This window comes from Neophocaena asiaeorientalis, unplaced genomic scaffold (assembly GCF_003031525.2).
Source record: "Neophocaena asiaeorientalis asiaeorientalis breed wild unplaced genomic scaffold, Neophocaena_asiaeorientalis_V1.1 scaffold398, whole genome shotgun sequence".
NCBI lineage: Eukaryota > Metazoa > Chordata > Mammalia > Artiodactyla > Phocoenidae > Neophocaena > Neophocaena asiaeorientalis.
Window position 1 is genome coordinate 2,831,758 of NW_020173416.1, and position 27,324 is coordinate 2,859,081.

A 27,324-nucleotide genomic window follows, 5' to 3' on the forward strand; every position below is an offset into this window, starting at 1 on the left:
GCATCAGCAGGCGGACTCCCAACCACTGCGCCACCAGGGAAGCCCGGGAAAGATACTTTGCGACTATGCAAATACACTATTTTTCCTCAAACGTCTGCCCATTATTTTGACATTCATTGGTTTATCTTGCCTGCAACAACTAATACTGAGATCTTTTTTATACAGGGTTTTTTTTTTTTTTTTTTTTTTTTTTGCGGTACACGGGCCTCTCACTGCTGTGGCCTCTTCTGCTGTGGAGCACAGGCTCTGGATGCGCAGGCCCAGCAGCCATGGCTCACGGCCCAGCCACTCCGCAGCATGTGGGATCCTCCCGGAGCGGGGCACGAAGCCGTGTCCCCTGCATCGGCAGGCGGACTCCCAACCACTGCGCCACCAGGGAAGCCCTATATATGGAATTTAAGAAAAAAAAAATGCCATGAAGAACCTAGGGGTAAGACAGGAATAAAGACACAGACCTACTAGAGAATGGACTTGAGGATATGCGGAGGGGGAACGGTAAGATGTGACAAAGCGCGAGAGAGGCATGGATATATATACACTACCAAACGTAAGGTAGATAGCTAGTGGGAAGCAGCCACATAGCATAGGGAGGTCAGCTCGGTGCTTTGTGACTTCCTGGAGTGGTGGGATAGGGAGGGTGGGAGGGAGGGAGATGCAAAAGGGAAGAGATATGGGAACATATGTATATGTATAACTGATTCACTTTGTTATAAAGCAGAAAGTAACACACCATTGTAAAGTAATTATACACCAATAAAAATGTAATAAATAAATAAAAAAGAGAGCTGGAATAGCTATAATAATATTAGATGAAATGGACTGTAAGGCAAAAACTGTCCAAAGAGACAAAGACCTCAGATAATGACAAAAAGGTCAATTCATCAGAAGACAAAACAGTTATAAACACTTATCCAGAGCCCCAAAATATATAAAACAAAACCCAACAGTATTAAAGAGAGAAAAAAAAATTTTAACAATAAAATTGGCAGACTTCAATGCTCTCAGCACTTTCAATAATGGCTAGAATAGCCAGTAAGAAGATCAACAAGTAAAACAGAAGATTTGAACAAGAGTATAAACCAATCAGAGCTAGTAACCATATAGAAAACAATCTACCTATCAGGTAGATTGTTCCATGTTCTCAAGTGAACATGGAACATTCTACAGGATAGACCAAATGTCAAGGCCACAAAATAAGTCTCACTAAAATACTGAAGTCATACAATGTTTCTTCTCCGACCATAATGGAAGAAAAGTAGAAATCAATATAGAAGTAAACTGACAACTTTACAAATATGTGGAAATTAGACACATTCTTAAACAACCAATGAGTCAAGGAAAAAATCACAATAGAAATTAGAAAATACTTTGATATGAATGAAAATGAAAACACAACACACCAAAACTTATGGGATAGAGCAACAGGAATGCTCAGAGGAAAATGTATAAGAAAAGCAAACTAACCTCCCAAAAAAGAGGAGGAAGGAGTAATATAGATTCCAGTGGAGATAAATGAAATAGAGAACAGAAAAACACTGAAAGGATCAACAAAACCCAAATTGGTTCTTTGAAAATATCAACAGCATTGGCCAACTTTTAGCTAGACTGACCAAGAGAAAAAAAGATAAAACTCAAATTACTAAAATCACTAATGAAGTGGGAACATTATTATTGATCTCACAGAAATAAAAAAGATTGTAAGGGGAATGCTATGAACAATTATATGCCAACAAATGAGGTAACCTAGAGGAAACAGACAAGTTCTTAGAAACACAAAAACTATCAAAACTGATTCAAGAAGAAATAGAAAATCTGGAATAGACAAATAACAAGTAAAAAGACTGAATCAGTAATTAGAAAAAAGCTTCCAACAAGGAAAAGCTCAGAACCAGATTGCTTCATCAAAGAATTCTGTCAAATGTTTAAAGAAGAATTAAATAATTCTAAATAATAAATCCTTCACAAACTCTTCCAGAAAATGGAAGAGAAGGCTTCCTAAACTTATTTTACGGGGCCAGTATTACCCTGATACCAAAGACAAATTAAGATGACACAGGAAAAGAATATTACAAACCAATATCCTTTATGAATATAGATGTTTGGCAAACATCCTAAATAAAGTACTATAAAACTTAATCTAACAGCATATTAAAAGGATTATATACTATGACCAAGTGGGATTTATTCCATTAATGTAAGAGTGGTTCAACATAATAAATATAATCAAAGTGTAATACAATGCATTAATAGAATGAAGAAAAAATCCACATGATCCCAGAATCCAAATGATGTAGAAAAAGCATCTGACAAACTAGAACACCTTTTCATGAGAAAAACACTCAGAAAACTAGGAATAGAAGACAACTTTAAACCTGATAAAGGGCATCTATAAACCCCACAGCTAACATTCTACTTAATGAAAGACTGAAAGCTTACTTTAAGATCAGGATCAAGGATGTCTGCACTCATCACTTCTTTTCAACACTGTACTAGAAGTTCTAGGGAAATTAGGCAGGAAAAAGCAAGAAAAGGCATCCGAATTGGAAAGGAAGTAGTAAAACAATCTCTATTCACAGATGACACAATTTTTTTTTCCACAGAAAGAAATATTTGAACTAATAAATTCAGCAAAGTTGCAGGACATATGAGGAACACACCAAAATCAGTTGTATTTGTATACACTAACACTGAAAATTTAAAGAAAGAAAATTAAGAAAGCATTTCCATTTACAACAGAATCAAAAAGAATAAAATATTAAGGAATTGGGCTTCCCTGGTGGCACAGTGGTTGAGAATCTGCCTGCTAATGCAGGGGACACAGGTTCGAGCCCTGGTCTGGGAGGATCCCATATGCCGCAAAGTGACTAGGCCCGTGAGCCACGACTACTGAGCCTGCACGTCTGGAGCCTGTGCTCCGCAACAGGAGAGGCCGCGATAGTGAGAGGCCCACACACCGCAATGAAGAGTGGCCCCGGCTCGCCACAACTGGAGAAAGCCCTTGCACAGAAAAGAAGACCCAACATAGCAAAAAAAAAAATAAATAAATAATAAATTACTAAACTCCTACTGCCAACATCTTCTTAAAAAAAAATATTAAGGAATAAATTTCCTCCATAAAAAGACATAAATACGGCTTCCCCGGTGGTGCAGTGGTTAAGAATCCGCCTGCCAGTGCAGGGGACATGGGTTCGAGCCCTGGTCTGGGAAGATCCCACATGCTACGGAGCAACTAAGCCCATGTGCCAAAACTACTGAGCCTGTGCTCTAGATCCTGCAAGCCACAACTACTGAGCCTACGTGCCACAACTACTGAAGCCCGCTCGCCTAGAGCCCATGCTCTGCAACAAGAGAAGCCACTGCAATGAGAAGCCTGTGCACTGCAATGAATAGTCGTCCCCGCTCACCACAACTAGAGAAAGTCCACACACAGCAAAGAAGACCAAACGTAGCCAAAAATAAATAAATAAAATAAATAAATTTATTTTAAAAAGACATAAATAAATGGAAAGACATATATTGTTAAGGTAGCAATACTACACAGAGGGAATTACAGATTCAATACAATCTCTATCAAATTCCAACAAACTAACACAACATTGTAAAGCAACTATACCCCAATAAAAAAATAAATTTAAAAATATCACGAAAACTGGAAAAAAAATTCTAATAGAATTTTTTGCAGAAATAGAAAAGTCCATCCTAAAATTCATATGGAATCTCAGTGGACTCCACATAGACAAAACAATCTTGAAAAACAAAGTTGGAAAACTCACACTTGCCAATTTCAAAACTTACTTCAAAGGTGCAGTAATCAAAACAGTGTAATACTGCCATAAGGATAGACATATAGATCAATGGGATAGAATTGGAAGTCCAGAAATAAACCCTCTTATTCTTTTATGGTTAAGTGATTTCTGACAAAGGTGCCAAGACAATAGGAAAGAATAATCTTTTCAACAAATTGTGTCAGAACAACTGGATATCCACATTTAAAAAATGAAGTTCTCGGGCTTCCCTGGTGGCGCAGTGGTTGAGAGTCTGCCTACCGATGCAGGGGACACAGGTTCGAGCCCTGGTCCGGGAAGATCCCACATGCCGCGGAGCAACTGGGCCCGTGAGCCACAACTACTGAGCCTGTGCGTCTGGAGCCTGTGCTCCGCAGCAAGAGAGGCCGCGACAGTGAGAGGCCCATGCACCGTGATGAAGAGTGGCCCCCGCTTGCCACAAGTAGAGAAAGCCCGTGCACAGAAACGAAGACCCAACACAGCCAAAAAAAAAAAAAAATGAAGTTCTACCCTTTCCTCACATGATATACAAAAATTATCTCAAAATGGATCAACGACCTAAATGTAAGAGCTAAAAATTATAAAATTCTCAGAAGAAAACAGAGGGATAAATATTCTTTACCTTGGATTTGGTAATTGATACTTAGATATGATACCAAAAGCATAAAGAACAAAAGAAAATTTAGACAAACTGGACTTCATCAAATTTAAAAACTTTTGTACATCACAGGATTATCAAGAAAGGTTGAAAAGACAACCAATAGAATGGGAGAAAATATTGCAAATCATATATCTGATAATGGTTTAGTATCCAGAACAACAAAAGATGAATCCATTTAAAAATAACACAAAACACCTAATTTTAAGAAATGAGGTAAAAGACTTGAATAGACATTTCTCTGAAGAAGATATACAAATGGTCAACAAGCAACATGAAAAGATGTTCATTATCATCAGTCATTAAGGGAAATGCAAATCAAAACCACAGTGAGACACTTCACACTCACTCAATGGTTGTAATTTTTTTAAAAAAGGAAAATAAATGTTGTTGAGTATGTAGAGAAACTGGAAACCTCATACATTGCTGTTAGGTATGTAAAATGGGGCAGTTCTGTGGAAACAATTTGGCAGTTCCTCACAAAGTTAAACACAGAATTATTATATTACTTAACGGTTCTATCCTAGGTGTATATCCAAGAGAATCAAAAACTGGTGTTCAAACAAACGCTTGTACACAGATGTTGATAGCAGCATTATTTTAATAACGAAAACATGGAAACAACCTAAATGTCTATCAACTGATCAGTGGCTAAACAAAAGGCATGACATCTATACAACGAAATATTTTACAGCCATAAAATGGAGTACTGATGTCTGCTACAACACAGATGAACCTTGAAAACATGATGTGAAGTGAAAGAAACTAGACAAAAAAAGCCACATATTGTATGATTCCACTCATATGTAATGTCCAGAGTAGGCAAATACATAACCAGTAAGTTGATAGGGGATGGGAGGTGGGGGTATGGGGAGTGACTACTTACTGGGTGTGGTATTTTTTGAGGGGTGATGAAATATTCTGGAATTAGAGGTGATGCTTGCACAATATTGTAGAAGTACTAAAAGTCACTGAACTGTACACCTAAACATGTTGAATTTTATGTGACTTTTACTTCAATTATATATTTAAAAAGAAATCTTTCCCTAATCCAGCACAATGAAAATTTTGTCCTATATAAATCTGTGAAAGCTTTATAGTTTTGTCTTTCATACTTAGGTCTCTAAAAAATTTAGAACTTTTTTGGGGATACTGTATGGGATACGCGAATCAATTTCATTTTTTCATAAGGACTGCCTGTTGTCCCAGCATCATTTATTGAAAAAAGAACTTCACTAATCTGTAGTACAAACTCTGTCATATACCAAGTGTCCATATGTGTTGGCATTTTTTAGGCTTCTATTCTGTTCCATTGATCTAAGTGTTAATTCTTGCACCAATAATGCACTTTATATCATTTTAAGTCTTGGTATTTATAGAGCAGATCTTATCACTCTGTTCTTTTTCTTATTCATGAGTATCTTGGTTATTTTTGGTCCTTTGCATTTCCATTCTGTATAAATTTTAGAAGCAGCTTGTCAAGTTTCTCTCTCCCTCTCTTAATTAAATACATACACAAACACACACACACCACATACAAACTGTTAGGATTTCATTTACTACGCTTGTACAGAAAAGGATAATAGTTTTAAAGGATACCCCTCTAATTTACTGAAAAGTGTTTACTTCTGGGGGGTGTGTGAAAGCAAATGAGAATGAGATGAGAGGGTGGTTCAAGCGGATGTTAATCTTATCCACGTTTATTTTTATTTTTTAATAAAAAGAATGTACTCATGTATTATTGTACAATAAAAAAAATTTTTAGTGATGAAAACTATGGAAGGGATTGTTACAAAAATTAAGGAGTGATCAATGTACTCAAGAGCCTGAGAGAAGTCAAAAAAATGAGCATAATGTCTTGTATACAGTTGATAATTAATAATTTATTCTTTGATAATAAAGAAGCAGAAGCAGCCACCAACTCTGAGAATTACAAGCTCTCTTTGAGATAGAAGGAATGGAACAAAGTATTAACTCAGAAAAATAGTTTAATCAGAAAGGATAGTTGTTTAGCCTTGGTGATCTTTATTTTAATATAATAAGCAAGAGGAGAGAATAGGGGAAATGAGGAGATGAAAAAAGGTAAAAGTCTGAAAACTGCAATTCATTAACGTATATAAAGGAGTCAATAAGAGATGAATGAAAGGCTTGCTAAGTAGTGAGGTTCTAGAGCAAGCAGAATTTGTAGTGGGTAAGTCAGCACAAATAAGGAGGAGAAATGCCAAATAACTTCCAAAAGAAATAGCATTCCTACTTTTAGAGCACTAATCTGTATTATATTATGCAACTGAGAAGATAGGGAAGACAATTTCAGCTGATCTCAAACTCTCTGAGGACATGCACTGTAATTTCAACTGTGAATTATTAAACAACAGAATTTTCCTCGTAAGGGAAATTATAACTGGAATACATATTTTCTTAGGAACTGTGCTGATTCTTTCTAGTTATGTAGCTATTCTGTCCGAAAGCTACTTAGACTGATTAGGCAAACACTTCTAAAAGAAGAAATGGAGAATTATATTATCAAAATTAGAATACATAGCCAAAGTATCATTTCCCTTTATAAACTCTGTCTTTTGAAATACCAGTAAGAATACCAATGAAGTAAACATACAACTTTGTATTTGATGCTAGAGAAATTCTTTAGTCGGCATACATTTCCTCTTTGAAGCACTATTTTTACCACTTAATATTTTTTTGTTTTGAAAAAATATTTAAACTTACAGAAAAGTTGCAAGACTAATACAACAGAAGATCTGTTATTTGGATTTAATTTTGGGTAGCTAGTGAGCAGATTGATAATAATTGAAGTGAGTCTCCCAAAACAGCCATGCATGAAGGAGTATGGCTTCCACGGCAACAATTCGCCAGTCCCCATTGTAAGGCTTTTGCAGTCCTTGTCAGCCTGATGGTTAGCTCTATCAAATGAACCCTTTCCTGGTAACGTCTCTATTTAGAGACCTTTAAGGTAGGTTGCACTCTCTTAAAAATCCTACTATACATACAATTGTGCAACATAGGATCTGAACTAATAATAAAAATAGATTACATATGAATGCCTAAATGGGTTCTTTCAGAAAAAAAAATATATATCATGTGTCTTCCCAGAGCTTCTAATACTAATCAGAACACCAATTAAAGTGTTATGATTAAGTGTTATAAAAATTTACTAAAGAACAAAAGTATCAAACCAGAGTATCCTGAGTTCACTAAGGTATTTGACAAGTCATATATTTGACGAGAATTTTAAAAGTTCTTGGAACAAGATAGACAAAGTGCGTTTTGATGGGCTAGAAGAGAAACATATATTAGGTAGTTAAGCACTTAACCAGTACAGTTTCTGGTAGTATGTGAAATAGCCTATCCTAAAAAAATGTTCCATCAGTGACTTGAATGACTTGACTAACATACTTGCAGGTGACAGCACTAGAAAAGACAGGTAAAATACCAAATGTCTGACATAGATTTAAAAAAAGGTCTCCTTGGGGTAGACTGATCAGTTAAATGCAAAAAAATGAAATTAAACAAGAAAATGTGAAGACCTGGATTTAGATTAAAATCAATGGTATAAAAAATCCACAAGAATTTATGATTTATATTTATAAAGAAAAGCCACACTTTATGATTTTGCCTAGACAGAGAACTTATGAGGCTTGACTATAACAGATCTTTTAAAATAAACATAAAAATTTAAATATTCATATGAGTTTGTTTCTTAACAACAACTGTTTATACTTACTAAAATCATTTGGGATTTTTGTTGTTCTCAATGGTAGTAATCAGAGTTCTTATTATTCCATATAAATTTGCCTTCCAGGAAAATAAAAAGGTAAAACCTTGCTGATACCTGCATTCCAGTATCAATTTCTGATGGTGTATCTGTCTAAAACACTTAGAATAGTGTCTGCTACATAATTATTTAAAGCTATCTATCAATATTATCATTATTACTATAGCTGCTTAATACATTTGCTTACTATAGGGAGAGAATATGCTGATTATTTGTCTATCTCATGCAAAAGTCCTTGTACGTAATGGGGATTGCTAAATATATTTTGGTTTTTTTATATCTGTCTTGTGAACTTAGTTGGATGATGCATTGTAGTTTTTCATAAAACATATTAAACAAATATTCATACAGTGTATACTATGTGCCAAACTGTGTTGGATGTTGGATAAATCATATAAACTAACAGAGGTGATCCTTGTCTCATAGACGTTATAGTCTACATATATAGAACTCAAACACATGAATAAGTATATAATTGTAAATTGTGGTAAGTGCTATAAAGGAAAAGAACAAGGTGTTATGAGAGAGAATAGCTCTGAGAAAAATTTAGATTGGAGGAGAAGATTAGTGAAGTCTTTCTGTGATAAAGAGACACTGAAACTGGAACAGAAAAAATAAACAGAAGTTAGCCAGGTAAAGAGTGGGGTCAAGAGCTTTTAGGTAGTGGAAACAGCATGTGCTCAGAGCCAAGAAAAAGCTGGATGTAAACTTAGTGAGCAAAGGGGAGAGGGAGAGAGTTGGTAAGGGAAGGGCCTAGAACCAGATCATGTAGAATCTAGTAGAACAGAAACTATCTGATGCCAAAGCTCATGTTGTTAAAGCACAATGCATACTATTTCCCAGATTTGAAAAAGGTCTACGTAGTTTAATACAGTTTCCTACTTATTTTATTGATAATAATAGCAATCTTTGTGAAAAACTTATAAGAACATATACTTATTGGCCCAAATAGTGATTACTACAGGTTTACTACACATGCATACAAAATCAGTCCACAGTACTAAAAGGTTAATGCTAGGAAAAAACAACTGGCATCCTAATAACTCAATCCCTACATTAACAACTATAGTAGTGATATAAAAACTTCTCGGTTCTTTCAATTAAAATTTTGAGAAAGTCAAACATTACTAAAGATAACATAACCTTCTAAAAAATCCTGCTACATGTCACCCATATGAGTAGGAACAAATAAACAAGAATAAAAAAGCACATTAAGCACATGGACATCTTGAACAGAAATTTTATTTTATTCTGTAAACATCCATGCATTATTGTATTCCTTTCATATGCCAGGAAAAATTGTGAAAGACTTTGAAATGGACAAAAATATTCTTAGGTGTCTTGTGTAGTGGACCATTTTGAATTATCTACACTGTTTAGTCTTTTAGCTATTTTACAAATATAAGTTGTAAAAAACTGAGAGTAATGTAAGTAGTGTTCGTCCAAATGATCCTTTTGTACCATGGAAGTACAATGGACTGCCTTGCAGGTAATCACCAAGTGTTGCATTTATTTGTAAATTCATTTCAGCACTCCCAATGCCTATATATTTGTGTTCTTTGAATTCTCCTGTTAACCAGTTGTAACATCTTTCTGGTTCCCTCATTACTTAACAAATGAAATAAGATCTTTGACATGTATTCATTTGGTATTTGTAACAAAGACATGATTTTAACTTAAAAAATAATTCTTTAACAGTTTTAGAGATCATCCACTGAGATACCCAATGGATTCACCTAATAGAACCAGTAAACAGCATTGCCAGAGGAGTGCACTTTTTTTTTTAACATCTTTATTGGAGTACAATTGCTTTACAATGGTGTGTTAGTTTCTGCTTTATAACAAAGCAAATCAGCTATACATATACATATATCCCCATATCTCTTCCCTCTTGCATCTCCCTCCCATCCCCCCTATCCCACCCCTCTAGGTGGTCACAAAGCACCGAGCTGATCTCCCTGTGCTATGCGGCTGCTTCCCACTAGCTATGGATTTTACGTTTCGTAGTGTATATATGTCCATGCCACTCTCTCACTTTGTCCCAGCTTACCCTTCCCCCTCCGCGTGTGCTCAAGTCCATTCTATAGTAGGTCTGCGTCTTTATCCCCATCCTGCCCCTAGGTTCTTCATAACCATTTTTTCTTTTTAGGTTCCATATATATGTGTTAGTATACAGTATTTTTCTCTTTCTGACCTACTTCACTCTGTATGACAGACTCTAGGTCTATCCACCTCAATACAAATTACAATTTAATTTCTTTTTATGGCTGAGTAATATTCCATTGTATATATGTGTCACATCTTCTTTATTCATCTGTTGATGGATACTTAGGTTGCTTCCATGTCCTGGCTATTGTAAATAGAGCTGCAATGAACATTGTGGTACATGATACTTTTTTAATTATGGTTTTCACGGGTAAAGGTCCAGTAGTGGGACTGCTGGGTTGTATGGTAGTTCTATTTGTAGTTTTTTAAGGAACCTCCATACTGTTCTCCATAGTGGCTGTATCAATTTACATTCCCACCAACAGTGCAAGAGGGTTCCCTTTTCTCCACACCCTCTCCAGCATTTATTGTTTCTAGATTTTTTGATGATGGCCAATCTGACTAGTGTGAGGTGATACCTCATTGTAGTTTTGATTTGCATTTCTCTAATGATTAGTGATGTTGAGCATTCTTTCATGTGTTTGTTGGCAATCTGTATAACTTCTTTGGAGAAATGTCTATTTAGGTCTGCTGCCCATTTTTGGATTGTGTTGTCTGTTTTTTTGATATTGAGCTCCATGAGCTGCTTCTAAATTTAGGAGATTAATCCTTTGTCAGTTGCTTCATTTGCAAATATTTTCTCCTATTCTGAGGGCTGTCATTTGGTCTTCTTTATGGTTTCCTTCACTGTGCAAAGGATTTTAAGTTTCATTAGGTCCCATTTGTTTATTTTTGTTTTGATTTCCATTTCTCTAGAAGGTGGGTCAAAAAGGATCTTGCTGTGATTTATGTCATAGAGTGTTCTGCCTATGTTTTCCTCTAAGAGTTTGATAGTGTCTGGCCTTACCTTTAGGTCTTTAATCCATTTTGAGTTTATTTTTGTGTATGGTGTTAGGGAGTGTTCTAATTTCATTCTTTTACATGTACCTGTCCAGTTTTCCCAGCACCACTTATTGAAGAGGTTGTCTTTTCTCCATTGTAGATTCTTGCCTCCTTTATCAAAAATAAGGTGACCATATGTGCGTGGGTTTATCTCTGGGCTTTCTATCCTGTTCCATTGATCTATATTTCTGTTTTTGTGCCAGTACCATACTGTCTTGATTAGTGTAGCTTTGTAGTATAGTAAAGAGTACACTTTTAAGCACTTGCTTAAGCCCACAAGTATCTTTTCTTGGCAATTGGAGTGAATCCCAAATACCAACAGAACTTTACTTAGATGACTGTTTCTTTATGTTTAAAAAAACAAAACAAAACAAAAAACAACAGAAAACAAAACCCCATTGTTTTTTTTTTAAAAAAAAATAATTTATTTTTGGCTGTGTTGGGTCTTCGTCGCTGCATGCGGGCTTTCTCTAGTTGCAGTGAGCGGGGGCTACTCTTCGTTGCAGTGTGCGGGCTTCTCACTGTGGTGGATTCTCTGTTGCAGAGCACAAGCTGTAGGTGCATGGGCTTCAGTAGTTGTGGCACGTGGGCTCAGCAGTGGTGGCTTGGGGCTCTCGAGCACAGACTCCATAGTTGTGGCCCACGGGCTTAGTTGCTACGTGGCATGTGGGATCTTCCTGGAACAGGGATCGAAGCCGTGTCCCCTGCATTGGCAGGTGGATTTTTTAAAAAAATATCATCTATTTTATTATCATCATTATTATTATTTATTTATTTTTGGCTGCACTGGGTCTTCGTTGCTGCATGCAGGCTTTCTGTAGTTGTGGCGAGGGGGGCTACTCTTTGTTGCAGTGCATGGGCTTCTCATTGTGGTGGCTTCTCTTGTTGCAGAGCGTGGGCTCTAGGTGCATGGGCTTAAGTAGCTGTGACACGTCGCTCAGTAGTTGTGGCTCTCAGGCTCTAGAATGCAGGCTCAGTGGTTGTGGCGCATGGGCTTAGTTGATCCGTGGCATGTAGGATCTTCCTGGACCAGGGGTTGAACTTGTGTCCCCTGTATTGGCAGGTGGATTCCTAACCACTGCGCCATGAGGGAAGCCCCAACCCCATTGTTTTTTGATTTGTGTTTTGTCTTTGTTTCTAGTTTGTGCACTTCCAGGAAATTATTGCTTCCTGGTGGCAGCAATGCTTGAGACTTTGCTTTTATGGTCTGACCATTTGGTGATATCTGTAAATGTATTATAGATGTCCATTCTTTGTTGGGTGAAAGATGACAGAGAATCCTATTTGTAGTCCTACTTGTAGTTTTATTTGTCTATTTCTCCATTTTGAGCTCAAAACAATTAAACTGGTGCCCTCTGGGAAGGAGAACAGGTCTTTGATTTTTTGGGGGGGGGTGTATTGGGGATGAGTTTTTGTGTTTCTGTATTTACTCTGGACCTGTGGCTGAAGCTGCAGAATTGAAATTATGAGCCCTCTCTGTGTTTATCTGTAATTCAGAAAGACCTTTACCCTTTACCATTGCGAAATGTTTCCCAATCTCTGGGAAGTATAAAGCTATATTGTCTCTGAAGTTAAAGGAGCTCTGTTCTGACTGGCTTACAGAGCTAAATGCCTAAATAAGTTAATTATTCCTAATATTTCCCAAAATAAACTGAATTTCTAAAACTTCAAATATGCTAGACTTAAAAAAGAATCTTCTACTAGAAACTAACTCATAAATATTTTAAGAATCCAAGTTCATAAAATTAGGGTAAATCTTTGGCAAATAAGACTAGCTTAATAATTTTGGTTTAAAAATTGTCTTAAATAATTTTTAATGTTAAATATAATACAAGTACATATTTTGTTTTTCTTGGGTTGCTTTCCCTAAACATATACAGGTTTATTGACTGAAGAAGCTTACATTATTCCTACATAATCCATGTCAGCTTGAACATAATTTCCATGATCTTTAGGTAACTTAAACTTTGGAGTGCATTACATTAAATTAATGGATAATCATTAGAAGCCTAGATAATTTTTAAATAAGATAAAATAGGAAACATCAAGTACTAAGCGTAAATAAATTTTTTTTTACTGTGGTGAAACATAACATAAAATTTACTACTTTAACCAGTTTTAAGTGTACAATGAAATGGCATTAAGCAAATTCACAATGTAATGCAAACATCACCATTATCCATTTCCAGAACTTTTTCATCATCCCAAAGAGAAATTCCATACCCTTTAAACAGTAACTTCCCACTCTCCACTTTCATCTATCCTATTTTCTGCCTGTATGAATTTGACTATTCTGAGTACCTCATGTAAGTGAACTCATACAATATTTGTCCTTTTATTTCTGGCTTATTAAATTCAGCATAATGTTTTCAAGGTTCATTCATGTTGTAGCATGTATCAGAACTTCATTTCTTCTTTCGGCTTAATAATATTCAGTTATATCTGTATAACACATTTTGTTTATCCATGTATCTTTGGGCTGTTCCCACCTTCTGGCCATTGTGAATATAGCTGCTATAAACACTGGTGTACTAGGTGCTTGCTTTCAATTCTTTTGGGTATATAAGTAGAAGTAGAATTGCTGGATCACATGGCTAACTTTTAGAAGAACCACAAAAGTGTTTTTCACCGTGGTGGCACCATTTTATACTCCCTCCAGCAATGCCCAAGGGTTCCAATTTCTCCACATTCTTTGCCAACACTAATTTTCTGGGTTATTTGTGTTTTTTTTTTTTGGGGGGGGGGGGGGTTTTTTTTTTTTTTTGGGGGGGGGGAGGTTTTTTTTTTATTTTGATAAAACACCAGAATGGATATAAAGTGGTATCTCATTGTGGCTTTGATTTGCAGTTCTCTAATGACTGGTGATGTTAAGTATCTTTTTGTGTGCACATTGCTATTTGTATACCTTCCTTGGAGAAACGTCTATTCAAATCCTTCACCCATGTTTCAATTGGGTTCCCTTTTTTTTCTTTTCTCAGTTGCAGCAGTTCTTTTTATATTCTAGATATTAATCATTTCTCATACATGTGATTTGCAAATATTTTCTTTCATTCTGTCATTTGTCTTTTTCTCTCTTGACAGTATCCTTTGATGCACAAAAGTTTTTAATTTGATGGAGTCTTATCTATTTTTTCTTTTGTTGCACTGATTACTAATCATAATTTTAAGTTTATATACTTTTGCTTATTTTTATTTGCTATATAGATGCTAGAAATTTGTGTCATATTTATGAACATGTTCCTTTTTGCTACTATAACAAGTAGTCAAGGGATTGCATGTCACTGTAGAAAATTATATTATGCATGTTTATGAGCTTTGCTGTCTGCTAATATATGCGTATGTCAGATAGTTCTTAATTATCTACCCCAAGTTTTCTCTGTGAAATAGAAATGACTTTCATTAAAAGTTATACTTAATATGAGTTGCTGAGACTACAGCAGAAGCAGCAGTGATAGAGATATACAACTGAGCATGTGCTTTTATTTTTTTAAGGGGAAAAAAAAAATTGCCCTAAAGCAGCAGTCCTCGAACGTTTTGGTCTCTGGACCCCTTTACACATTTATAATTTATTTAGAACTCCTAGAGCTTTTGTACATGTGGGTTATAACTATCAATATTTACTGAATTTGAAATCAAAACAAAAATTTTACGAACTTACTAATTCATTTGAAAAAAGCAATGATTAACATGTTGCATGTTAAATAAACTATACCATTATATTATTATGAAGATAGTTTTCAACTTGTGGGTCATTTGAGAAAGAACTGTAATACTAAAGCAAAGTATCAGTTTGTTGCAGAATATTTGAAAGAACATAATGAAAGATAAAACTCGGAAAGTGAAGATTATTTCCTTTGATTTATAATGCCCGAGCCTGAAAATAAGTTATAAAATGTGTTAAAATACACATTCACTTAAAACAAGGTTCACTTAATTTTGATGGGCTTCTTTCCTTGGCCTACTGATTAGTGCTTTTACCCACTATCTATGTAATCTGCCTAGATAGCAGAGATCCTGTGTCTTACCAGAATAATTTTCTCTGCTATATGTTAACTTTATTATATGCTTGAGTATTTAAGGGGAAAAAGAACAAAAAGTTCCTCAGTTATGAAAGAGTTACTTCTTAACTGTGTTACCTTTTGTGCTTTTAAAAATGTTTTATTGTCATTTTAATAAAAAAAGGCAACCAAAAAATTATTTCTCAGGCATCCATGATCCTATCTTAAATCAAGTGTCCAAATTTCCTCTGACAACTCTAAATCAAATCAAATTATTAAAAAATTTCAGGGTATCTTTCACTGAAAACTATCTTTGAGATTTCCTGGCAGGCTCCTAGAAATCACAGAAATTTGTTCTTTCAGCATAGATAAGAGTGATGAAAGATATAATTAGTTTGTTTGATGAGTTACAACTATAAATTTCATAAGAAGTCGTCATATCAAAAGAGAAGCCCAGGGCTTCCCTGGTGGCGCAGTAGTTGAGAGTCCGCCTGCCGATGCAGGGGACACGGGTTCGTGCCCTGGTCCGGGAAGATCCCACATGCCGCGGAGCGGCTGGGCCCGTGAGCCATGGCTGCTGAGCCTGCGCGTCCGGAGCCTGTGCTCCGCAACGGGAGAGGCCACAACAGTGAGAGGCCCACATACAGAAAAAACAAAAAAAACCAAAAAAAAACAACAAAAAAAGAGAAGCCCAGTCTCCTCTAGGTTAAGTTTATATAAGCAAAATGTTATTAATATAACTATTTCATTAATTGTGTGCTTTGTGTAAAGTCCCTGGAGAATTGTCAATTACCCCCAGTCCCTAATGGTTTTACTCTAAGGGGAAATACTGCTTAAAAACTCGTGAAATAGTTATATTCCATCCCTCAATAGAGAATTTTACTCCCTGCCATTCCGCTATTACTGGATACAGTTAATAACTACAGCTATTAAGTTCCTGTCATCTACAGATGGATTTTGATGCTTACCTAAAAGTTATGCTGTAAGCTACAGACCAGAGCTTGTGCATTTAACAAGAAGGACAGTTTCACAAGCCTCACAGAAAGAACTGTACCAGATACTTCCAACTACTGACACTTCAAAATATATATTCTTGGGTACAGACTGCTGAAGTGATATTGCTTAGATAACTTTTAGACTGTAATAGTGGACTGGGTTAGTATTTCCAAAACTCTCATTAGTCTAGAAGCTGAAAGCTTCATGAAAGCAAACTGCTAAGATTTAGTAGAATGAGAATTAATTACATAGGACTGAGTAAACAGAAGAATTTTTTCCTGGCTATTTGTTTGGAATATTATTGATGTTTTAAATGTTCTATTTTTAGGGTATGTGAAGAAATTTCTTCTTTCTTCTCAATCTATATATAACCCACACAATTTCGTACATCCTGATTTCTTAAAACTAAAAGTTTTGATTCTCACCGAGTCCCTCAGAATTCAGAAACTCTTACTAGGTCTGCTAACTTTTTTTGACAATATAGTGATTTCCATAGATTTATTAAGAATATCTTCCTTTTTAACAGGATATAATTGGACAAACTGATGGTGGAACCAAGGACTTACCTGTGTCATGTTTGAGAATGGTGCCCATTTAATCAGATACGTCTACCACTTCTGAAGAACAAAGACTGGCTGTACTCACGAAGCTAATACCTATAAAGCCCTCCCAGGAAAAATGACCTGGTACCTGAAGTAGAGGGTCTCAGCCTTACATGTGGTTAAGGAAGGTCACTTATATATGGTAATGAACTTTTGGTGACCTGGAGAAGAGAGGAATTCACCCAGTAACAGGTACCTGCAGGTGAAATAGGGTGAAGAGATTGTCTGGGGCTTGGCTTCCTAAACTTGGAATGGCAAAAATAGAAACTTTTAAAAGTAAAATCTGAGATTCCCTATGAAAACTTCCAGAGAGAAGTTAATTTTGCAGCCTCAGTATTTGCAAAGCAAACTCAGAGAAGCTACCTGGTTAATTAATACCTTGCTGCAGCTAAATAAATAATCAATCCCAAACGAATGAGATCTGCCATTTTTTTGCAACAAAAATCATTATGAGATTATTATGATTGGGGGTGTAGAGAGCTGTCAAGAAAATGGGCAAGAAAGATTATTAAATGTCCTGATTTGTATACTCTTCTGGGTTATCTGCACTTTTTACTTTCACTATTTTACAACTCTGCAAGCTATAGAAAACTAATGCTAACGCAAATTATTGTCTACAGAAATGCAAATAAATTTTGTCTTGAGAAGGAACAATTGATTATTGTCCTGTGTATACTGACCAATTTTGTATCTATTTATAAATTCATCCCAGTCTTTGTGACTGTTGATATATGTATGTGTCCTTTTTTTTTCTTTGAACTGGTTTAACAGCTTACTGTTCTCTAATTAATTAATTAAATAGAATAACTGACACATTTATATTTCTATGAATGTTATGATTCAACCTTTAAACATATTATCCTTTAACGCATATCATACTGTGTTCTCCGAAGTATTTGTTTTCATGGATTTATCTAAATATATTTCTGACTCCAATTGTGCTTATAGCTTAAAGCTTTGCTGCTTGGACCAGCAAACTTCCAGAGTAAATATAGTCTACTGTTCACAGTTCTTACGTTGTGCAATACATTTTATCATTCAAGTATTCCAAACCAAGGTCCAAAAATCCTAATTCTCATTCTATAGAAGAATTTGTAACTAGTTAGTCATCTCCCATAACATCATTCTTTTTCTTTCTCTCTTGCACTGAGAGTTGCTATAGCAGAGAGGTGAAGAGTGATGATTCTGGAGCCAGACTGCCTGGACTTGAATACCAGTTTAGTCTCTAGCTGGTTATATGTCCTTAACCTCTTTGTGTGTCAATTTTCTCATAAGTAAAATGACAATGTATGTAAAGTGTTGGTATATGTAAAATGTTTAGAAGAATGACTGACAATATTATTTTAATATACTAAAATCATCATGGATAGGAAGAAACAATAAAACCATATATATACAACCATGTATATTCTTCAATTTTCTGACCAAAACTTTTTAAGTGCTTCTGGTCTTTTGTAATGGTATCATTTATCTCCAGGGAAATCTATGAGTGTCAGGTTGCTAACTTTTAGCATTTTCTCTCTTAAGTTCCAAATAAATGCCCTAGGAAGACAGACACTTCCCGACTGGCCATATCAATCTAACATATTTGTTTTCTCCATATCCTTTCCCAAAAGGAAATCAGCAACTCTTTCTTCCCAGGGCAAGCAGATTTTCTTGCATCCAGTGGAGCTTGGGGACCATCATTATTATGTGGGACTTCTCCAGAAGATTTAATTTCTGTCAGTAAGACAAGATTTCTTATTATGTATCTCCATGGCTATTTTTGTCTTAAATTCCTCCTTGCCTCTCATTATGCTTGGAGTTTTGCAAGCATAATACAAGCATTATGCAAAGTATAGTTGTAATTTCTTCAGGTTTGGATCCAGTCTCCTTGAAAAGACCTTTACACTTATTTAGTAATCACAGAGGGGCAAGATTTATTTTTCCTTTTTTCCTTCCGTGTGTCACATGCCCCCACTCTCTGTTCTCTTGAATCAGGTTTCTCACTCAAATATGAAACTTCAGGGATTCCTATTTGATATGTTTCAGTTATTATAAGGAAGTCTTTTCAGCTCTTTGATGAGACACTACATACTGAGAATTATTAGTCAAGATGCTTTTTGGTTGCAGACAACAGTTTACCCATCTCTATCTCTAATTAGCTTTTTCAAAGTAACGTATTGGCTCAGGTAACTGAAAAGTAGAGGCGGGTATAGTTCAACAGGGGCTGGAGTAAGTGGTTGAAAAATGTGACAGGACCGAGTACCTCTCTTTCTCTCCCATTTCTTAGGAATGCTTCTTTACAGTTGGCTCCATTACTGGCAGGCATTACTTTCATGGTTCCAAGATAGGAATTCTTTGAGTTGTATATTTCCTCATTCATATTCAATAGGAAATAGAGTCTATATGCCTAGTCATTCAAATAAAATCTAAGAGATGAGACCCACTTGCTCCTATTGACCTGAATTATGTGTTCCTTGAACTAAAAACTGTGGTTATGTGAAATAGATATGCTGATTATACTAAGCCACCTACCCTGGAGGATTAGTCAATCTCACCCTAACTATATGACTGGGAAATGCAGTGTAGTGTTAGAAAGAGGGATGGGAAATGGCTGCTGGAGAGGCAACTAACAAATATCCATTATGAGAAGCACTTCTCAAGCCTCTTTGTTTCCTGAAAAAGCAAGTTGATCAGTTTGGCAATAACCAGTATTCAGATCACTAGGAGCTAACTATTGAAGAGTTATTCAAATCATTTTCTGTGTAATAATATGAAACTCAGAATATGATAACTTAAAAGCTTGGTTATGAATACAAAACTTCCAAATATTTTAGTTTGAAAACCAGGATAATTATTGTAGTTGCTGTGGTTGCTTTATAATATGAGAATACAAAAGACAGTTTGGTATACTTTGGAATGTTTATAAGTTATAGCAAAGCTATAGCTGGAGAATTCAGTTGTCAACTGGAATTCATTAATAATTTTATTAATCAATATTTACATTTTCTACTTGGCCTTTGACTCAGCTAAGTTTGTTTCCAACCAGGCATGGCTTGTTGAATATAAGTGTTAAAGTCATCATTTGGTAGTTTAGCTCCTAAGGGTCGACTGATACTAGTTTTCCTCCCTGCATCCCCCTGAAATCCTGGGTGTTTTTTCTTCCTAAGGATTAAAAACAAAATTACACTTATTACTTATTTTTCTTTTTCCTTCTCATTTTATATTCATATCAGGGACTGAGGTTTCTTTTGCAGCCATGGTCTAAATTGTCACTGCTTATTCAGCTATACTTATCAGTTTAATCTTTCCTAGCCTGACACTTTTTACAAAGTATCATTCAGCCAATGACTGAAAGAAGTGATAAACACCCTTAAAAGTTTCTATATGTATATCAGAATTTGTACAAAGACTCAACTTTCTAAATGGTTGTAATGAGAACATAGTGAAAGAAAAGAAAAAAAGATGCAAAATCATAAGGAAAAAAAGCAAGATTAATACAAATTAAATATTATCTTGACCAATCTGTTTGGATATTAAAACTTAATGTGATCCTCTTAAGGGATTATCTTAATTAAGCTAGGCAATTTATTTTAAGGTATGTGATGAAATTACTAAAGAAAAAGATAACTTCTGAGCAATGAATTTCTTGAAAGTCATGTGATGAAAGTTCATTGCCACATACTACAAAATCTTAATGATGTTAGAGTACTTTAGGTACAGGAGAAACTCTATTAAATTCCTTGATGGAAGATACTCAGTGGCACTTACACTTTCCCAAAAAAGCACTAGTGAAGGTCTTTCAGAGTAAAACACATCTTCCGTCATATGCTATAGCCTACCTCCAAGGATAGGAGGTAGGCTGTATGCTTGCAAAATCATTAATGCAAAAGCCTCTTGTCTTACCGGTTCCTCTGCACTGCCTGTTGCATCATGGGAATAACTGATGAGACCAGGGATGGGCTGCTCACCGTGTGCCATGATAACAGCAGGACTGGTGTAGAATGGATGCTTCTAATGCACAACACATAACAACTATGAATATAGTGACAGGAAAACATGAAACTATACAAGCAAAATGACTGGAAAGGAAAAAGGGTGAAAACAAATGGAACAATGGAATGTCAAAAATTTTCAAATGAAGAATGACAAAATTAGCTTAGATTTCAAATGGTACAAGCTTTTTTTAAGATTGAAACTGATGGTACTTTTAACTCTTTTAATTAAGAGTAAAAGAAAGAGAACATACGATGACTTAATAATGTATTTCATCAATCATTTCCATAAAAACAGAACAAACCTCACGCACAACAAATACTTACTAGCCTTAAGCAAGGACTTAATGGATCACTGAATGGATCTGGAGACAGAATAATACCATCTTCAGTGAAAGAACCACCTACTTGTTGTCTGAATGGACACTTCCAAAGGATCTCTATGATCCTTTCCAATATATACATTGTCCAAAAAATCCTCTCATGCTATGCTCATACCCAAAGTATCTGGATGAGCCATAAACTTTAAAAATTACTTCATATAGCGATTAGATTTTCAATCTTTACACTCTCAATGAACAATCATTACTCCCAGAAGTGATATGCTACTGTCTGAAGATTTTAAAGTGTACAAGGTGGGTTATACTAGATATGGATAATAATATAAATCATGTTCTGTGACTTTAAGATGATAACTAAATTTACTGAAATACTTCATGGTACTATATTTACTCCCAGAATTGTTCAAAGAGAACTTGTAATACTTTGATGCTGTTTTAATGATATTTATTACTTTATTAAATTAAAAACATGAATATCTTACATCCATTTCTTCTCTTTATGACTGGAGTAATTTGTGTCCAATAGTTAAATAAGTGCTACTTAACTGCTGAAAAGTCTTGTCTTAAAAAAAAATATTTATTAATCTTCCTCAGCTAATTTCTTGAACCACCTTAGGTATCTTACCTTCAGTTTGGTGCTCCTCTAAGAATTTGTGAATATTTGATGTTCTGAATACATGAACATTGTATATTTACTATGATCACAAAAATGACATCTTCAAAGAGTTCTTAAATGTCACATTGTTTATCACTGGAGCTATTACTTCAGTAGATAACAGCAGAATTTTTAATGCCTCAGAATGCAGAATAAAACTTCAATGCTTTCAAGAACTCTACATAATGGAGGGAATATAGCTGTGGAGTGTCAGGAATATCCCCGTTCTTTTTAAAGGATGCCCTGAAGTGGTATTTAACTTATGGAAGAATGGGATGGAAAGAGAGATGAGATCAATACATTTACCTGTGGGTCCTTTAGATCTCTGGGTCTCTCTCAGCAGGCTTACCTTGGCCGCAATGGCTGCTGCAGTTATATGTGATGAAGAACTATCTTCTGTTGAAGCAACACCACTGTCTTTCTTCTCTTCTTCCTCTTCTTCACATTGAACCCCTTTGTCTTCTGTCTGTTTATGGGGGCTAGTTGTGGGAGGAGGGGAAAGAGGTGGTGGTGGGGAAGGTAAATCTTCAAGTTCATCATGCACTTCTTTTACTTTTACAATGGCATCACGTAAAAGGTCAATGGCATGAGGTAGGGCTGGCAGTATGAACTGAAAGCATTCCTGTATGCAAGAGGAAGAAAAAAAATGAAGATAAAGCATTTTTATAGGCATACAAAATGGCAGCAGTCAAATGTGTTTGTGATTTTGGATTTGTGATTTTCTCTCCATCTGTCTTAAGAAAGAATCATATTTAATGTATTGTCTTTGCAATGCAAAATATGAAGTAAGAATGGTATATATTACGGTATTCTCCATAAGCTGAAGAACTACACTATATAAGCACACAGTACTTTTTTTTTTTTTAAGTAAAATTTCTATAAAACTTTGGGGTTTAAAGATACATTATGAGAGAGCAGGTAAGAATTTTTACCTTTCTGGTTAGAGAAGGATACTAGAACTAACAAACCAATTGAGTACTGAACTATTTTATTCAGAGAAATAAGTTCTGACTACAATCATAAAGTACAGCTAGACATCGTTGTACAATATGTAAAAATAGGTATAAGTTTGTACAGCATAAAAGTCAATATAGTCTCTTGGTTTCTTTTTTTTAGTGGGCAGTGAAAGAAAGTACAGCATTTATTGCAGGGTGCCAAGCAAGGAGAACAGGCAGCTAATGCTCAAAATATATCCATTATTACCTATATTGTATCACCAAAAGAAAATAGGTGAGAATTTAAAAATCAGAACATAAGGCCAGATATGTTTGGGGAATATGTTTGAGCAGAGGTCTTTCTCTTTTACGTTTACAGTAACTTACCTTAAAATCTAATATGTAAAGAAATATCTTACAATTTATGGACTACCTGGAAGGTATCTAATCTTTTAACCTACTGGAAAAAATTGTATAGTGAAGAATTTAACTTTAATCAAAGAGAGGTCTGGTCTTTACTCTCAGTTTTTGGGAGGTGATCTCTAGTTCTTTGTTATGTCATGCCTGATAAGAGTGTCTCTGTTTGCCTGGGGGCTTTGGCCACTGCACAGTCTAACAATGTGGTTTACTATGAGGGCTTTGGGAAACACTGTATCAGTTTTGCCTCTGGAAAGAACTGGGAATGGCTGACTAAAGGTCAACCATGTGGACAATACGTGATCAAATCCTAATAAAAACTCTGAACACCAAAGGCAAAGGAGAATGTACATAGTTACCAATACTCTGTGTATACTGTCTTATATTGTGGCTAAGAGGAGGTGATGCTTCCATGATTCCATGGAAGAGGATGACCAGAAGTTCCCTGTTTGGTACCTCTCTTAGACTCTGCCATATGTGCTTCCTTCCTTGGCTGATTTCAACCTGTATTCTTTCCCTGTAATACAACATACCCATAAGTATAACAGCTTTCAGTGAGTTCTGTGAGTCCTTCTTGTGAATTATTAAAAGTGAGGGTGATTTTAGAAATCCCCTCAATTGCAACTGGTGTCAGAAATGAGGGCAGCCTTACGGAGTGCTCCAACTTTGTAGCTGGCTAACTTCTGCAGTTGGTCAAAACTCCTTACAGTTGGTGTTAAGAAGTGGGATTTGATAGAAAGACCCTGACTCACTGGAACTTGTGATCTGGGAAGAGGAAGGAAGAGAGGGTGGCGGATAACGAATCTTTAGAGCCTAGATGAACACAGGGTCACCCACAGTATGGAACTGCAGCTGTACTGTAATTAGTTACTGGAGATAAAATTAGCAATGAAGTTTTAAAATGAAAGATCTAACTCCTAAGGTTATGTCAAAGCACAAGAAATGCAAAATGATAAAAAACAAAGTAAACACACTATTTCTTGGTTAATGGTATCTGTACTAGCTAAAACAAAAGTAATGGAGAATGTTGGGGTGGATCCTGAGGCTGGGCCAAGTTTGGATTCTGAATGGTCTGACATATAGCTGCTAGCCTCAGAGCTGCTTCCCAAGGAAAAATTTATGTTGAAGCAATAAACAGTAAATAAAGTTGGACTGATTCATAAGAAAATGGGGAAAAAGAAACAAGAGATTCAAGGAACTTGTCCTAGCAGGGTGGAAATATTTAAATGGTTATTAAGAAATGTATGAAAAAAGTGAGCATTGATGGGGACAAAACAGAGGTCTTAAAGAAGCACTGCTGTGGGCTGAATAGACAGACTGGAGACCCTGCTGGTCTCCTAACATTAAGGGGTCCTAAGCAAATCTCTATTTACCCTGGTTTGGAGCAATTAAAAAAGCCAGGAAGCAAAGAAACCTTACCTTTCATCACCTTAAGTGATGGACCCATAATCTAATCAATATAAGGCCTGACAAAAGGGTATGGATCCCTTGACCCAACCCAGGCCTTAAACTCCAAGGCCATATGCACATAAATGGCTAAAATCATCAGGAGACAGAGAAGAGACTTTTCTGGAACTCCTTGACATGGGAGCTTCATGTACTGTGATTCTACAACCTGTTGAAATCCTAATGGGGGAGGGGGTACAGTTAGAATGGGAAGATATAGGAATGCAATAGTTGATGGGATTAAGGTGAATGTTTGGATAAGAATCAGAATGTTTGGAAAGTGAACTTTATGTGAAGTGGTGAATCTCCTTTACCTGAATGTATTATGGGCATGGATGCTGTGTCTGACTGGAGAATTCGTCCTCTACCTCATATTGTAAAGCAGCAGGCATGTAAATCCACTCGTCCACCAATATAATTGGACATGCTAAATGGGCCCACAGAGTTCATTAATTTGCTGTACAAAAGCCCTGTGTGGAGTGCAGACTGGGCTTATAGCAAAAACTTGTGAGTGCCACCCAACAACAACTGCTGGGATTTTGGACCAGAAAATTTCCATTTGAGAGACAATTACTACTTGCTATTTGACTTTAACTGAGACTGCCTTTATAACTAAAGGACACAAAATAATCCTAAAACCTGAAATATCCAAAAGGTCTTGGGTAATTTCAGAGAAAAGCTCTAATGGGGACGGCAATGCCCAGGAGAGTTCCATAATAAAATGGAAATGTTGCATATAGAATCATGCTACCAGGAGAATGCAAGGAGGTACTCACGAGCAGGCAGCCTCTTTTCACCTAGGGCTGACTTCGGAACCACCTGAGGAGCTGCTGGATCCTATGGCCACTTGGGCCACTTGGGCGGTGCCCTATAAACAGCTTTCTATTGATCAACAAAGAGCTGCTTGGTTTATGGATGGCAATTCCAAGGTGAAGGGACAGCATCCTGTTTGGAAGGCCGCCACTCTGATTGAAGAAGGTAAAAACAAATCAGCTCGATGGGCTGAACTACATGTTTGCACCTATGTTTGGGTTTTTACTGAGTCACGGGAAGTGTCCAAATGGCCTGGCCGTATGGTCAGGCAGATGGGCAATGGAAAACTGGTCTATTAAAGGAATACCTGTATGGGACATGGCCCTGGGGAAATCACTCTGGGAACTAAGGGGTATATTAAAGTAGATTATGTTAATGCCCACAAGAAGAACTCCCTTCCAGAACTGGAAGTTGATTGGTACTGGCGAGCAGATATCCTGGTGTACTTGCTTGAGATGGCCACCTGGGTCCATGAAATGAGTGGACACTGGAGGTCTGTAGCAATGCAGAGATGGGCTGAATCTAGCTATATTCCTCTTACACTCTGAGACACAAAATGCCAATAAGAACTGTTTTGTCTGCTAAAAAGAGAGACACAGAGGCAGAGGGATATGCAGCAAATTCCACAGGGGAAAAGTCCTACACATAGCTGTCATGTTGGACTGATGCTTTTAGTCCCTGGAGGCTACAAATGGGTCCTAACAGGTATAGACACTTACTCTGGTATGAGCTTTGCTTATCCCAGAGTAGATGCAAATGTTCAATGTACTATAAAAGGACCAGAACAGAAGATATTGTATCAACGACCATGGAGGCACATTTCTTCAGACCAAGGAACACTTTCATCCTCAGAGCAAAAATATGATAGAAAATTGAAACGGGCAATTGAAATATTTGTTGTCTAAAATGTGAGGAGATAAAGTCATGAAGCCTTCATTAGTGTGTGATCACACTCAACAATAGGGAGGCTAAGTGTGAGTTCCTTCTAGACAGATTCCTCTACTTTTCTGGGAAGAGGGGATGGCAAAGGATGCTTGTACAACTATACTTTTCTCTTTACGGTTAACCTTTTTCGTTTTTCCCCACGTCACCTCAACTTTCTTCTTTTCTACCTGATGCAATGGTCCTAGGACCAGGGCTGCAACTGTGGGTGCCAGAAGCAGGGATGATTCTTAAGCCCAAACTGTAACTATACTTTTAAATCTTTATGTCAGAATTCCTAAGGGCCTGATGGTGTAGACTATGTCTTACTCCATCTGGTCAAATTGGGCTTGACAGTAAATGCAGTTATATTGCCTGGTGTTTCAGACTGCCTACTAGCTCGGTACCTATGTAACCGTAACCTTATCTTATATGAATGAAATGGACTGAGTGGGAAGTACTTGCTAAACTAGTATTACTAATGGCAATCTGGGCCAGCCCAGTGGCCAAACCAACAGTCTCATTCAAAGATGTTCAAAGGAAATGTCTGAGTATAAATGGAGAGAAGGAGGAATGGCAGTTGAAGGTAAAGGAATGAGTAAATGCGTTATGCAACAAGGGAAATCCAGTATTACCTTGGTGTCTCAAAAGAAGCTTAGAACAAAGACGATATTGTTTCTTGGCTCAGCTGTAGCAGATGCCAGAAAGGGAAAAGCCATATGTTGCTGAGACTACTCCTGCTTTTGCAACCTGACAAGTCTGTAAACCTGAGGAACATTGCTCTGGGACATGTTTTGATCATATGATATCATGACGACTAGGATAACTGTTAATGTCTGTGTAGGACTCCAGTAATGTGCCAGTATCTTTTGACTCTTATTTTTCAGGTTATATTTACTAATT

At 36.3% G+C, this 27,324-nt stretch overlaps 1 protein-coding gene across 2 annotated transcripts in view; it reads right to left on the minus strand.

The window, feature by feature from the left end:
- GPHN (gephyrin) overlaps nucleotides 1-27,324 on the minus strand; it is a 601,186-nt gene that overhangs the window by 249,185 nt on the left and 324,677 nt on the right. For both annotated transcript variants that reach the window (XM_024747262.1, XM_024747261.1), the window contains exons 7-8: nucleotides 22,239-22,511; nucleotides 20,805-20,912 (exon numbers count right to left, since the gene is read on the minus strand). In XM_024747262.1, coding sequence (XP_024603030.1) covers nucleotides 20,805-20,912; nucleotides 22,239-22,511 — 381 coding nt within the window. The remainder of the gene's footprint in view (nucleotides 1-20,804; nucleotides 20,913-22,238; nucleotides 22,512-27,324) is intronic.